General features: G+C 50.7%; 1 protein-coding gene across 1 annotated transcript; it reads left to right on the top strand.

Moving 5' to 3' along the window:
- Positions 1-10,699: 10,699 nt before the first annotated feature.
- Positions 10,700-11,242, top strand: LOC149348496 (kelch domain-containing protein 3-like). The gene has a single exon (XM_089541774.1). It carries the CDS (start codon positions 10,700-10,702, stop codon positions 11,240-11,242), a length of 543 nt encoding a protein of 180 aa, XP_089397900.1.
- Positions 11,243-14,564: the final 3,322 nt, after the last annotated feature.

The raw sequence follows: 14,564 nt of genomic DNA on the forward strand, positions 1-14,564 counted from the left end.
TGAGGTTCAGAGGGTGTCACCTGCACCGTGGCATCAAGTGACAGCCGGCTAATATTTTATATAGCTGGTTATGTCGCCAGAAAATGTGTCCTGAAGACGAGCTGTGAAAGCTGCCTGAATTTGCTTTTGCGGAACAAAGAGGCAGCTGGGAACTAAAACTTAGCCCCGTTCACTCGCATGAAAGACAACGGTGGTCTTCTGTATCCCGCTGCTCCCCTCTACAAATTTGTAGCTGACCTAAAAAATGCCTTCACGACATGTTTTAGCCTCCTAGAACTACATGCAGACAGTATCGTTGATATTGTACAGGTGGTTAAGACAAAAACAGAGCTTCGGCTTGGCTGTCCTGACCACTGTGAGAATGTGGCAGCAGAGCTCACTGCTTTTTATATAACAACCCGCCTTCAATTTCCGGAGCCCTCCACTACTACGGCGTCTCTCATAGCCTTAGTCGCTTTGGGACGTTAAACCCCATAAACCAACCAAACCAACCAACTGTTTTATGAAAAAAGCTTCAATAGCAGCAACAACCGGAAGCGCCAAGCTTCTAAGTACCTGAAAATGAGTCGTTGCACTTAGATCTCCGAAGCACCCTCTTAGGAAAGCTATAGCCTTGATTCCGCGGATGGCATTGCTATGTAACCTAATTTCGGCTGATTACGCCAATAATGTGCCTCCCAACAAACCAATATTCGCTTCAATTTTTCTTTCACCTGTCTGCACTTGCCAATAAAGGTATAAAGCTCGCCTCCTGTGTCTTCTCAACTTGGCATATGTCATGCATACATTGCAAGACTTGCCGAAAATTGGGGTGGAAATATTTTCAATCGTGAATAACATTCAGTGAACAAAATATGTTTCTGAGGCCGCTTAAGCGCCTCAGAAAAAAACTGGTTTCCGTAAACTGGATGACACGTAGGCGCGCGTACAGATGAATGAGGAAGGCAGTTTTCTATGACTGTAAGCCGCCACGGTGGCTCAGTGGTTATGGTGCTCGGCTGCTGGCCCGAAAGACGCCGGTTCGATCCCGGCCGCGCCGATCGAATTTCGTCGGAGGCGATATGCTAGAGGCCCGTGTGCTGTGCGATGTCAGTGCACGCTAAAGAACCCCAGGTGGTCGAAATTATCCGGAGCCCTCGACTACGGTGCCCCAATAGCCTGAGTTGCTTTGGGACATTCATTTCATCATCATTTATTGTCCCTTAAAGGCCCCTGTCGTGGTATTACATAAGGGGGGAGCGTATACAAGGTTGATGTGGAAAAACAAAGGTCACAAAAATATAACAATGCAATATAGGAACATAAAGAGAAGCAAAGAGCGCGATAGTTAGAACGGTGCAGGTAAAAAATGCCTTTAGGCCACAAGCACCACACACGTCGGCGAGAGGTTAGGGCAGCAAAGCTCAATACAGGAAAAAGAATTTTCATATAAACACAAGTCGAATTAAAAAAAAAACATTAAACCCCATAGTACCAAATTATAATCACAGGTAAACAAAATGAGCCTGGTAAGAGATGCATCTAGACAACTAACACCCACCGGCAAAACCGTGAGCCTCTCTCATTGCCCGTTCTCGGTAGCATACGGCATGCAACGACGCGATTTTTCATAATCGCCGAACTGCTCAAAGGGGCACGGCTGGGAAAAAAAAAGTGCCTATCAGGTTACTCTGAAGCTAGTTGAAGCAAATAGCATGCATGTTTATTAACTACCGGCGTATTAGAGCACCACACCGACACAACGACGTGGAGAAGCATACACAAGCTCCAAACGGAGCCGCGACGACGCTGCTGCAAAAAGTTGCAGTGCCGCCACCTGGTGGCTTCTACGCCAAAGAGCACGCCCGCGCCCTTCCGTTCGCGCCACTAGGATAGTATTCTAGTTCACTATAATCTGGTCTATATACACACTGCGAAAACCCTCTCCCTCTACTATGCATGCGCACAACTGGCGAAGCGAGCGGAGTCTGTTCCACGACGAGCGCAATGGTGGAGTGACGTCATGCCAGATGGCGCGCCGAGCGGCGAGGCCCGCCAGCTGCGGTGGTTGCTAGGCAACGCTAAAGGTTGGTGCGACCTCAGCCGAGGTGCAACGACGGCGAAAGTGCGACCATGCCGAAGAGGCGAAGCGGCTGGCGTAGTGTAGCTCTCGCTACAAAGAGACCAGAAGACGATGAAAGTGAGGACCTTTGGTTACAGCGCTGGATTCAAGAAACGTGGCTCGGAGCAAACAGAGGCAACTGCCTGCACAATAAGTGGTTTCTTTGCTCTGAAGCTCACAACTCTAGTGCCCTACGTAGGAAGGAATAAGTGGTGTATGATGAAAATGTATTAAATAATCGACATCGGCATCCTGTGTGAATGGCTCACAGTCACGACGTCCTAGCACGCCAGAACAGAAAAGATGGGCAAAACGGCACATCAAGGAACCCAGCGCTGGCGGCTTATGGAAGTTAACTGCACACAGTACACAGAAAACCCATGCCGACCTCATACCAAGGAATCGCCGAATGTTATTTCACATGTTTTGTCATGAAAAATACTACCTGCTTGTTCTTGACAGCCGAAGAAAACAGGTATCTTCACAAATATTATTGCATTAATGTTGTAGAGTAGCTCGGTCTGCCTGATAACAAAAGTAGAAAAACTTCATTTGACCTCTAGCGCTGCGCCCTGTGAAGACGTTCCTTGTCCACAGTTTTTTTTTCACCCGCCAGTTACTTGAGGGTTCATTTTTTATGGAAGTTTAACGTCCCAAAACGACTCAGGCTATGGGGGACGCCGTAGTGAAGAGCTCCAGAAATTTCGACCACCTCGCTAGTTACTTGAGTTAATTGCTTCTGCTTGAATATCGCAGACTCACTAGTTACTTGAGTCTGCGATATTCAAACCGAAGCAATTAACCAAATGCCATTCCACTACCTCCTTGTTCCATCCATCACCCCATGCCACTTCATCTAGGCTGCAAAATCATTTTTAAAAGAAGTTAAAAACGCCTCACACGACCACAGGGTGTCAAACACTCTAGGGCTAATTTTGAGAAAGAGAAAAAAAAGGGCGGAGGGGGAGTGTTTTAATCGTCAATTTTTCTCGGTATCATCTCCAACAACATCCGATGAAACCAGTTCAAGGAATCGGTGCTAATAAGACGTTGCGGATTAATACCGTGCCTCTACGATGTAGACGACAGTTCGAATTTCAAGTCACTGAGTTGCCGCTTTCAAACTTTACCAGCTTCATTCGGCGAATACAATTAAGCTGACATCCAAAAGATTCTTCTGCCCTGTCATGGCAGCCAGCAGTCTGTGCAGACTGCAGCTGGCAAATACACATCAGATGCCGGCTTCTACATTGAAAAGCGCGACTTTCAAGAAGGCGTCGTCAAATAACTCGTCGTGCGCAAGGCCCTTCTGGTTGGCCAGCACGCCGTCGTGAGCATAGCCTTCACTCAAAAGAGAGACAAAGATTTGTGAACAGTTACAGCCAGATGCTGGTAGCACTGTGCTGCGGCTGACAAGTTAATGGAGGATAGGATTGTGCGAAGGAGCCACCAGTAAGCAAGTGACTCACCGAGTCGATAAGTGAACCAGGGCAGGGTAGAGCGAACCAGTTCAAGCGGCAAAATCAAGCCGGGAACGGGGTCTTCTTGCTGAGCATGGAGAGCACGCTCAACTCGAGGCGCGTGGTGCACTTCGCCCTTCTCTTTTGCGACGGTCGGCCCCGCACGCAGCGACACGGTGCCTACCCAGCCCAATCTAGACAAGACACTGGGCAGTGACCACTGCATTTTAAAGACCGAGATTGAAGCCGAATGTTCCCGGAAGGTACACGGAACTCACGGATTAGAGCGGTTGCCGAAAAAGCACATCTCTCTCCATGAAAAACTAAGGCACAAGCCTCCGCGGTGGCTCAGTGGTTATGGTGCTCGACTGCTGACCCGAAAGACGTGGGTTCGATCCCGGCCCGCGGCGGTTGAATTTCTATGGAGGCCAAATTCTAGAGGCCCATGTACTGTGCGATGCCAGTGCACGTTAAAGAACCCCAAGTGGTCGAAATTTCGGGAGCCCTCCACTGCGGCATCTCTCATAGCCTCAGTCGCTTTGGGACGTTAAACCCCATAAACCAAACCAAACCAACAAATACCCCTTACCATCAGACCCGGCAGCCCTGCGCTCGGGCGGCCAGTGACAAGCCCGATTTGAGGCGCTCAAGCTCAAATTTCCGGAAGATTCATATGTCCTTTACACGGACGCTACATGCGAACCAGACAACACAGAAGCTCCAGCTTAGAGGCCACGAACCGGACAGGGGACAAATGAATATCAGATTCATTAAACACGCGCTCGAGCAGTACAGCAGAAGAGGCTCCAACTGTGTTCCACGAACGAACTTCACCTTAATCGAATCGTTTGGGCACCAGGACACGCCTCCTTTCCTGGCAACGAGAGCGCACACGCCCTCGTTGAGACCTGTCCCGCCGGGCACAAGGGGGATAGGCCTGGACATCAGACCAGCGATTAACAAAGGAAGAGGAAACGCAACACCACCACCTACAGATCCTTTAACATACACACTCACCCTTGAACAGACCTCACACAGGCACACTTCCAACCACCTCCCCCCCCCCAATAGATCCCTATAGAGAGCTTCAGACACACACTTTCCCAAACCTATACCACCCTCTAACCCGCGTTGTCTTCTTGGGAGGCAGTTTTGTCGAGCACAGACCCACAGTGCCAGCAACAGCTGATCGAGCGTGCGCGAAGAATAGCGACAACCAACGGAGCTCTGAACTAAGGACACCGCCCGGAGAGGATGGCGACGTACTAAAAATCTGCCACTGGTTAAGTAAAGTTTCACACAGGTTCTTTCGTCTTCCTTATTGCACCAGCGGTGCCCCGCCAGAGACGGTTTATCTAACTCGAAGACTGAAGCGTTCCTTCGCACCAGCGGTGCCCCGTCAGAGACGGTCTTGTGATGAGCTGACACGCAGGGATCAAGGGAATACTTGACGATTTATGTACATATATTTACAGTAGATACACAAGTTCAGGCACTAGAGACAAATTAAAGGCACAAAGAGACAAAACAACAAAAAAAACGGAACTGGCTAATACTAGGGGAGGCCCCTACTCGGCGTTGCCGAAGATGCGTTGCATCTCACCTTAGCCCAGAACCCCGCTTCCGGCTCCGGGGCCCAGTTTTAAAGACTTAAAGGCCCGGCCCACATTTGGTGGCTTCCAATCATGTTACGATGTTCACATGATTGGTTTATCGAGAGCCTGGCCAGCCCTCCAGCTTCCGTAGGGCAAAACGCCCTTTCCACAAATACAAACGCACGGTCGTGCCAGTACGTGCAGAGAACATTCCCTCCACCACAAAATAAAAATAGAACAAACACAAATACACATCCGTGCCAGCACGTGTGCGAATCGGTACCGCGGATGGGGTGGACACCCGTACTTCCCAGCGCGTTCGCGAGCGGCCGCGTTCCAAGAAACGAGACGCTCCGCTTTGAGTGCCGTGCCCCCAGCCGCGTTCCGATTACCCCCGCGAACGCTACCGATACCTTACACGCCCTTCCCAAGATTCTACAAAGGGCTCAAATGGCACTTTTAGAATTATAACAAAGGGGTCGGTACGGGTCACAAAACCACCCTGTGGGTTACATGCCGCGGATACACTAGCACTGGCACAAACAAAACCAAAAACAAAAAAATGCACACGGGCACCAACACAACATCACGCAAAATGCACACTTAAATACACACAGTGGCATGCCTGCCGTGCGCCGTAACACAGCGTCCAAGTTGATGGGCTGTACGCAGTTCACCAGCATGCACACCCGCGTCCTGCTCGACACACACACACCGACACTCGCAACTAGAGCGTTCAGTAGCACTGATACGGGCCACGTGAGCCTCCTTGGTCGCACCGAGCGTCCCTGTGTGCGTTCGAGCCACCACGCGTCTCAACACTAAGAACGCCTAATGGCCACTATACTCATTAGGTTGGTGCCACAGCGGGGCAAGAACTCGAAAGCCGGTGCCCTCCAGGATCAAAAACATCCCGGTTCTCGATGGGTCTAAACCCCTGACCACACAACGCACCTAAGGGCACGCTCTCTCCGGCGCGCCGGTACGAACCACGTGCTGCACAAGGAGCATAGCCCCTGGGCCGTCCAAATATATCAGTACGGTCAGTCTTGCTACATTTGATGTTGCGACCTGTAGCACGGAGCGTACTGTTCCTCGCACCGACTTTCAATTTGAAAGCCTTGCCCTTGCCTCCTGGTACTTTGCTTCGCTTCGTGCCATTTGCCTCGTTCCTACAAGGGCAAACATTTAAATTGCCGCTCCCTACTTTATAGGAGCTTGTCGGCTCCGTAGCATTGTTTAACTCTGGGGCTGCATGAGCCCCCTCACAGTCATTCGGCCTGGATTTGTCTTGTGGCAAGCCGCCACACATTTCCCTGTCATCAGATGACCTGATCGGACGCACATCGGGCGCGTTCGACAACTGGACGGCGCTGCGTTCCATCCCGATGCTTTTTCCACCAGAGATTCCAGTTTCGCGGAAAGCTGGCTCTCTTTTTACTTCTTCCTTGGTATTTTTCGTTCGCTCTTTTGACGTGTCGGAGGTCACAACCTCCGTCACCGAGCCTGCAGGAATTTGACCGTTGTCCTGTTTGTTATCGGACACCTTAGTCTCAATTGGGCCTGGATCATCAGAATTGGGCTGCTCCTGTTCTTTGCTAGCCGCCCGCGGTGGCGGAAAAGTTTTGATATTTCCGCGCCTTTCAGGAGTCCTGTTTTCATTTCCTGAGCCTTTTGCGGCCTTTCCTAACAAAGATGCGTTCCCGCATACCGGCTGATTGCTTTCAGCGTCCTCACTGCTGTTTTCCTGACCTGTGCATGACAAGCACAATCCTTTGTCTTCCAGCACAGGCGGCCTCACCTCTCGGGACTCAGAGCAGTTCTCCCTGAATGACTCACTGGCTCTCCTAGACTCCTTGATCTTAGAGATCTCGAGCTCTACCTGCTGGCGTCTGGCTTCGATTGCCTTCAAGACATATTTAACTTCCTGAGGTTCTTCCTCACGAAGCAGCGCCTTTCCGCCATTCACTTTCGCGAGTTGAGCCTGAAGGTCCGCTAAGCGCGCCTTCGCTAACTCAACCTGGTACCTCACATCGAGTGAGGGCCGGCATGGATAGCCCTCCATACCGCCGTCTGTACTCCTCAACTGTCCTACCGGCTCGAACACAGGGACGTGAACAATGCGACCAAGGAAACTCACGGTTTCGATGCGTCGATCCGCATTGCCAGCTCCTTGGCGTCGGAGTCCACCGCCACTTTCCCCGGACGCTGCGATGAGCTGTCGCACGCCGCTGGTCCGCCGCCGGTGACCGTCGAGTTCCTGACGCGCTGCTTTTTTTTTTTTTTGACCGGACGCAGTTCCGCGTCGCTGGACTACTGCCGTGGTCCTTACGTCCTTGCCGCTGTCTCTCCGCAGGTCAGTTCTTGAACGCTGACCTGTTGCCTTGTCGTCGCCTTTCTCCCTGCGTTCAATTTTCTTCCTGCGCCGTCTTACGATGGCCGCAGGATCCTGTCGACTGCACCAGTAAAGTTTCACACAGGTTCTTTCGTCTTCCTTATTGCACCAGCGGTGCCCCGCCAGAGACGGTTTATCTAACTCGAAGACTGAAGCGTTCCTTCGCACCAGCGGTGCCCCGTCAGAGACGGTCTTGTGATGAGCTGACACGCAGGGATCAAGGGAATACTTGACGATTTATGTACATATATTTACAGTAGATACACAAGTTCAGGCACTAGAGACAAATTAAAGGCACAAAGAGACAAAACAACAAAAAAAAAACGGAACTGGCTAATACTAGGGGAGGCCCCTACTCGGCGTTGCCGAAGATGCGTTGCATCTCACCTTAGCCCAGAACCCCGCTTCCGGCTCCAGGGCCCAGTTTTAAAGACTTAAAGGCCCGGCCCACACTTGGTGGCTTCCAATCATGTTACGATGTTCACATGATTGGTTTATCGAGAGCCTGGCCAGCCCTCCAGCTTCCGTAGGGCAAAACGCCCTTTCCACAAATACAAACGCACGGTCGTGCCAGTACGTGCAGAGAACATTCCCTCCACCACAAAATAAAAATAGAACAAACACAAGTACACATCCGTGCCAGCACGTGTGCGAATCGGTACCGCGGGTGGGGTGGACACCCGTACTTCCCAGCGCGTTCGCGAGCGGCCGCGTTCCAAGAAACGAGACGCTCCGCTTTGAGTGCCCCCAGCCGCGTTCCGATTACCCCCGCGAACGCTACCGATACCTTACAGGTTAAATAAAAGTTTTTCCTCCTCCACCTCTTCCCTTGCACGCTTGGGCTTCTATTACATATCTGCTGTTCAGTATCCACCGAGACCGGGGAGCGCTAGGTTCTAGACAAGGGAACAACACACACAAAGGAACAGCACGAGACACGAGCGAGTGTTGTTCCCTTGTCTAAAACCTAGCGCTCCCCAGTCTCAGTATACACGACCGACTAGCCCCCTACAAAGCTGTATCCATCGAGAGTTGGATCTGCAGGTGGCTTGCGCTCAACCACTACAGCAGTAGAGTGGCATCCGGTGTTTGCGCGCCGCTCTGCTATCTCCGCTCCTCTTCTCACCTCGCTTTCCTCCTCACCCTGCATAGTAGCAACGTGCCGGTTTGTTCCCGTGGCACGTGTTTGCCTCTCCATTTTTCCACCTGTTAACCGTGGCACGTAGAGGCTTCAGAAAATTGCGAACACTTTTTCCCGACATGATCACAGTTTTAATGCTATCGCATTAAAAGAAAAGATTGGATGACAAAGATGCAGGCGCAGCCAAACACTTACGGGAAAACGGCACCGAGCAGGAGAGCCACTCTTCATCCTTTTCCGTACGAATCGTCGGGAGACCAGCTTCCCGAAGCGAAATCATCATCTCGGTGCTAAACTTAAAATCGGTCAGCTGCTCAGTAAGGCTTCAGCAGAGCGACATTAGCAAAGCCAATTGCGATGCGAGTGCAGAAGGTCGGAGAATCAGGCGGGGCAATTTCATTCCTCACGCCGTCTACCTTACCAAACAAGTGATGACGGCCAGTGTTCGGAGAGAGTAATTAGTTCACAGTCCGACATGAAGATATGGACCCCATAGGAGAGCAAGGGTACGAAGAGAGAGGAGGTCTTCCCGATGTCAGTGGCCGTAACCAACTCCTGATAGGTTTTAAGTCTGATAGGCTTGTGCCACGGAAAGGTGGGAGCAGGCGAGTTGGTGCGGCAGATCGGTTTACGCGATGGTACCTCTTGCGTACTGTGTGGTTCAGCCGGTGGTACTGTGGCCGAAAGGATTGTCGGCGAACGTAGCACAAGGTAGTCCCATGTCTCAAACCCTGTGGTAGGCTTAGACGCATATGTTGGGTCAGTGTTGAGTTGAGTATTTTAGTAAGCACATTGGTTTGCTTTGGTTTATGGGGTTTAACGTCCCAAAGCTACTAAGGCTATGAGAGACACCGTTGTGGAGGGCTCTGGAAATTTCGACCACCTGTGGTTCTTTAACGCGCACTGACATCCCACAGTACACGGGCCTCTGGAATTTCTCCTCCAAAGAAATTCAATCGCCTCGGCCGGGATCGAACCCGTGTCTTCCGGGTCAGTAGCCGAGCACCATAACCACTGAGCCACCGCGGCTAGACTATAGGATGTGGTCAGATTGGAACAGTGGAACACCAGCGAAGGATATCATCGGCAACTTCAAAGAGTAAGCAGCAGACATGGTCACTGAATAACTCTCTTGGAGCACACTGGTTAATAATAAAATTTTGTAGGAGACAATGTGTAAATTTGATCGCGCACCTTTTGGCTAACGAACGCATTGTAGCGCACCTGACCACATAGTAATTGCCAATAGCAATCCACTTATCGATGGATCAGGACACCGACAAAGAAACCTGCAGGTTCAGACCAACGCGATAAAAAGATGAGAAGGAATATCAGTAGGCTAAATGGAATCACTAGGGAATGCTGATCGCTTATGACAAAGCTGTAAAATGTTATTCTGAGACATAAGAAAACGAATAAAAAATAAAGTGCATCGGTCAGTAGCACGGAGTATAAGAGACAAGAGACCACAAGAGGCAACAATACGAAGCGATACAAAACCGGACAAAAAGAGAGCCGGCGTATCTTACGTGCGCGACACGTCGAGATGGCTAACGGTCGGCAGGCACTTAAAGTATCTTCACAACAGCAGAATAGCGCCGTTGGGAAAACGCAAACAGCAATTCAGCAACGCTATCGTAGAGATTGCGGCGATACAGTGCGTCATCGCGGAGAACACGTAGTCGTAGGGAGGCATTCGGGTTTGTGTAGTAGGGCCTTTAGTTAGCGATCTCAAAGATTGATTGTAAAACATTTTATTCGCCGGAAAGAGGTTGGTAAGTGGTCGCGTTAAGTGGCCGAGAATACATAGCCCCAAATAAAGGCCGCGGCTCCGAACGATTCGAAAAAGACATAGAAGCGAAGAAGAGGAAGTGAGGAGGAACAGACATTTGGAGAGTCAGTGGCAGCGCACTGATTGGTATCGACATCAAGGACACGCGGAGGATTCCGAACCTCAGCTCGTGCAAGGCTCAGCAGTCTAGAAAGCTGGAAGTGGTCAAGGAAAAAATGTGGGCGGTGCGGTTGGAGGGCGGACCTTACCGCGTAAACCACACGGTCACCACCGTCGACGATAAGATCCATTCGTATGGTGGCTACTTCACTGGTGAGGACTACATCACCCAAAATCCCACTGATATCCAAGTCCTCGGCACAGCATCCCTGCGCTGCCTACCCATCCAGAAGGAACCGCCCCCTGAAGACGAGCCCTTCCAGAGGTGCGGCCACACTGTTGTGGCGCACGGCGACAGCATTTACCTCTGGGGAGGCCACGATGGCAACGGGGCCTGCAGCGTTATGTACTTCTTTCACAACACGAGCCGTCCCAAGGTATGTGACCAAGTGCCATGGCCGCGTGGCGGAAGCTGTGCTTGCATCATAGGCGGCATCGACGCGGGTGATTCCTCGCAAGACGTGCGCATCCAAGACCTGGAGAGCATGCTGCCGCAGCACCTGCATGCCAAGAGCCAGCCCCCACAGCTGCTGCGCGTCCACTCCGCGTCGGCCATTGGAGACCGTATGTACATATGGGGCGGCCGCATTGACGCTTAGGGGCTGTCCCGCATTCTCAACGAAGACAACTGCAACCGGCTGGCCTACTTTGACACAATCGCCGCAAGTTTATTGTATCCGTTGTCCAACGGCTCGGTCCCCGTGGGTTGCTGCAGCCACTCCTCTTTTGTTGGAAACTGGCGACTGTACATATTCGCCGCCTACTGTCGCCTGCTCTAGACCTACTTCGGAAATATCCATAAGTACAGTGCCGACCCCGATACCTTTCGCTGGGGCGAAGATGCGAGGCGGCGCCAATGCTGCTGGGTGGTCGGTGACTGGCTTAAAACTGATCTGTTCGGGCCGCCCCGGTTTCGAAATGAACTCGCGGCCATATAGTATTTAAGTTTAGTACATCCCTGGCTGCACAAGGGTGACACACATTCAGTGGAACAATCTGCAGATGAACTAACCAGTCTTCGTGTAACATGCCTTCCGTGCTTCTGTAACATGCCTTCTGCCATACATGTGGACCTCGAACCTGAAATGAAGAGTATCGGCCTCCTGCCCGCTCTGCATTAATGTCAGATCAGCGTCATGCCGCAAGACATCTGCGCTGTCCACAGTCGGTCTGTGTGCGCGAGAGACGTTATTTTGCCTTGTACATCTGATGCACGCATGCATGTTGAGGGCTTGTGTTTTTGAGGAATGTGGCGCATTCTACTCAATCTAAATAATGTTGATTATACAGAGTTTACACGGTATACATCATGTCTTCGGCGCTTATATTTGCATTTGGTTTTGTTGTTTCCTTTTTTATCAGAAATAATTTGTTTCCTTTGTTAATGATAGGTAAGGAAGTGATCGGCTGTACTGTGTTGCAGCCCGTAATATAGCCTCACTGTGTCGATGTGCAAGCACACATTCTTTGTCTCTCCGAGTGTGCTAACATCAACCTACGAGAAGCTCCTCACTTTAAAGCAACATTTCAGCGGGTAAGTTTTTGGTTTACGTTTTTTTTTCCTTTATTACCGTTATTTGGCTCGGTAGGTAAACATTCTTTAAGGACATAGAACAATGCGCGACGACCAAAGTAAATGTATGGGAGAGGACGACCTGCTGATTATTAAACTGTTCGTTTCATGCTGCAGAACGCTTGTGATATTTAAAAAAAAAACACAGACACTGGGAAACATTAAAGCCGAGAGATTATTGCAACAGGTATGATTTTCTTTCCCGATCCCAGAGTGGTGGCGAATAAAAAATGGCAGTGGCTTAGCTCAGCTAGGCCAGGATATGCTTAACGAAAGCAGTTTCGTCTAATGACATTTCGGTAGCGACGTCGCATTTCGGCTGGCGAAGCGAGCGGAGGCGAGCACAACGACGAGACGTCATACCAAACGGCGGCGGCGGCGCGGCATGCGTTGTGACGTCATGCCAGATGGCGCGGCGAGCGCGCGGCGTCCGCTATCTTCGGCGGCTGCTAGGCAACGGCTCAAGGTCGGTCTCTGTGCCTGCTATGAGCACCGCCATAGCGAAGTCACAAGTTCGTGGCTAATGTAGCTTTCCCTACAAAAAAATACACGATTAAGCTTACGGCTAGACACTAGTATTTCAGCGAGAACCTGACTCCGGTGCTCGGTTCTGTGACGCAGTCTATGACGTACGCGTTCGGTCTCATGCGCGGCTGGACTTGTCGCCATTCGCGCTTTCGCTTCTGGTCGGGGGTAGGAAACTCCAGTCATCTTTGGTCTCGACCACTTCGTTTTCGGTGTTGATCGCATATTTAAAAAACGAATGATTCCTGCAGGCGCAGCATGGCCGTTTTAGATTTTACGTGCGCTCAATTGTTTGCCAAAATGAGCTCAAGTTTTTGAAATTAATACGTTTTTTATATATTTCTTTACTCTCCTCTTCCACCAACTCAGCCGCGATGGCTCACTGGATTTGGCATTCAACTGCTGATCCCAAGGTGGCGGGTTCGATCACGGCAGCGGCGGTAGTACTTTCATGGAAGCGAAATACAAAAACGCCCGTGTGCTATTCGATTTCAGCGCACGTTGAAAAACCCCAGGCGGTCTACCTTAATCCGAAGCCCTCCAATACGGCGTCCCTCACGACCTGTGTGTCGGTTCGGTGCATTAAACCCCACAATTAAAAATTCTTTTCCTCTACAAGCACACAATCTGCTTCCATCTTAGACGGCGATGGCTGAATTGCGAACCGAGGACACAACCACGAGAGTTCCTCAAGAGTTAATCCTTTATAGAGTAAATAAATTTGATTCTCTCTCTCTCTCTCTCGAAGGCACCGGTAAACGCAGCTCCTATATTTGCATCTGCAGTGCTTCGAATATTGGAGACAAATTTGTTTCTGGTGTTGTTGTTTTTTTTGCGCCGCTCCGAGAAGATCACTTAGGTCCATTTGGTGGTAGTAGAGCAATATAACAGCTTGTCGCTATAATACCCAGGTATGGGTGGCATCGCCAGCAACGGGATTAACGACGAACCTAACTGCCACATGCCAAGGCGGGCAGTTTGCTCACAATCCGATGGGCAGGTTACTGTTATGTTTTAGTAAAAGTTTATTGACGTTACGTACTACAAGCCAGAGCGGCCATGGCGAGTTCCCGCGCTCTTTGTCTCTGCCCGGTTCCCCAGTGTCCAAGCCCTGGACACCCACACAGATACTGCACAGCACACATAGGGGGCGCTAGCTACTGGTTTTAAAATGTCATACATAACACGCCCTTTTTTAAAGAAACAAAAAGTTCACAACACAAGGCGGTGTTCAGGCTTTCTGGGTTTTGTCATTCACGAAATATTGCTGGCTTAACTACCCGCCGACCTGTGCGAGTATGGTACATGCTAGAAGAAACTGCTTGTGGAGGTGATGATGCTGCTGGTGTGGGGGATGTTGGTGAAGCCAGCTGAGCAGGTGGAGGCTGAGGCCATGGATGGTCAGAGGATGGAGTTATGTCATAGTTCTCTGGAGAAGCCAGTGGCACTGGAGCAATGCCAAATAAAGGTCTAATGTGGTAACGGTTCCGACGATACATGGCACCTTCTGGTGTGACGACCAGATATGATCGGTGCTGTGGGCCAACTCTGTGTATACTTCCACGCATCCACTGACCTTGGCGTCTGAACCACACCTTCTGTTTTTCCTTCAACACAGACAACGGCTTTGTTCTTCTGTGACCATGGCGATGCTGTCGTTTTTGGTGAACACGAAGGCGGCTTCTTGCGTCGGCACAGTTGTACTGCGGTTGGAGCTGGACAGGATGTATAGGTACTCTTGTACGCATTTTCCTGCCCATTAGGAGTTCGGCTGGTGACTTAAGCCCATTCATTGGTGTACTTCGAGCATCCATCAGGACCAC

This window comes from Amblyomma mixtum, chromosome 4 (genome assembly GCF_055824585.1).
Source record: "Amblyomma mixtum isolate Tamu chromosome 4, ASM5582458v1, whole genome shotgun sequence".
NCBI lineage: Eukaryota > Metazoa > Arthropoda > Arachnida > Ixodida > Ixodidae > Amblyomma > Amblyomma mixtum.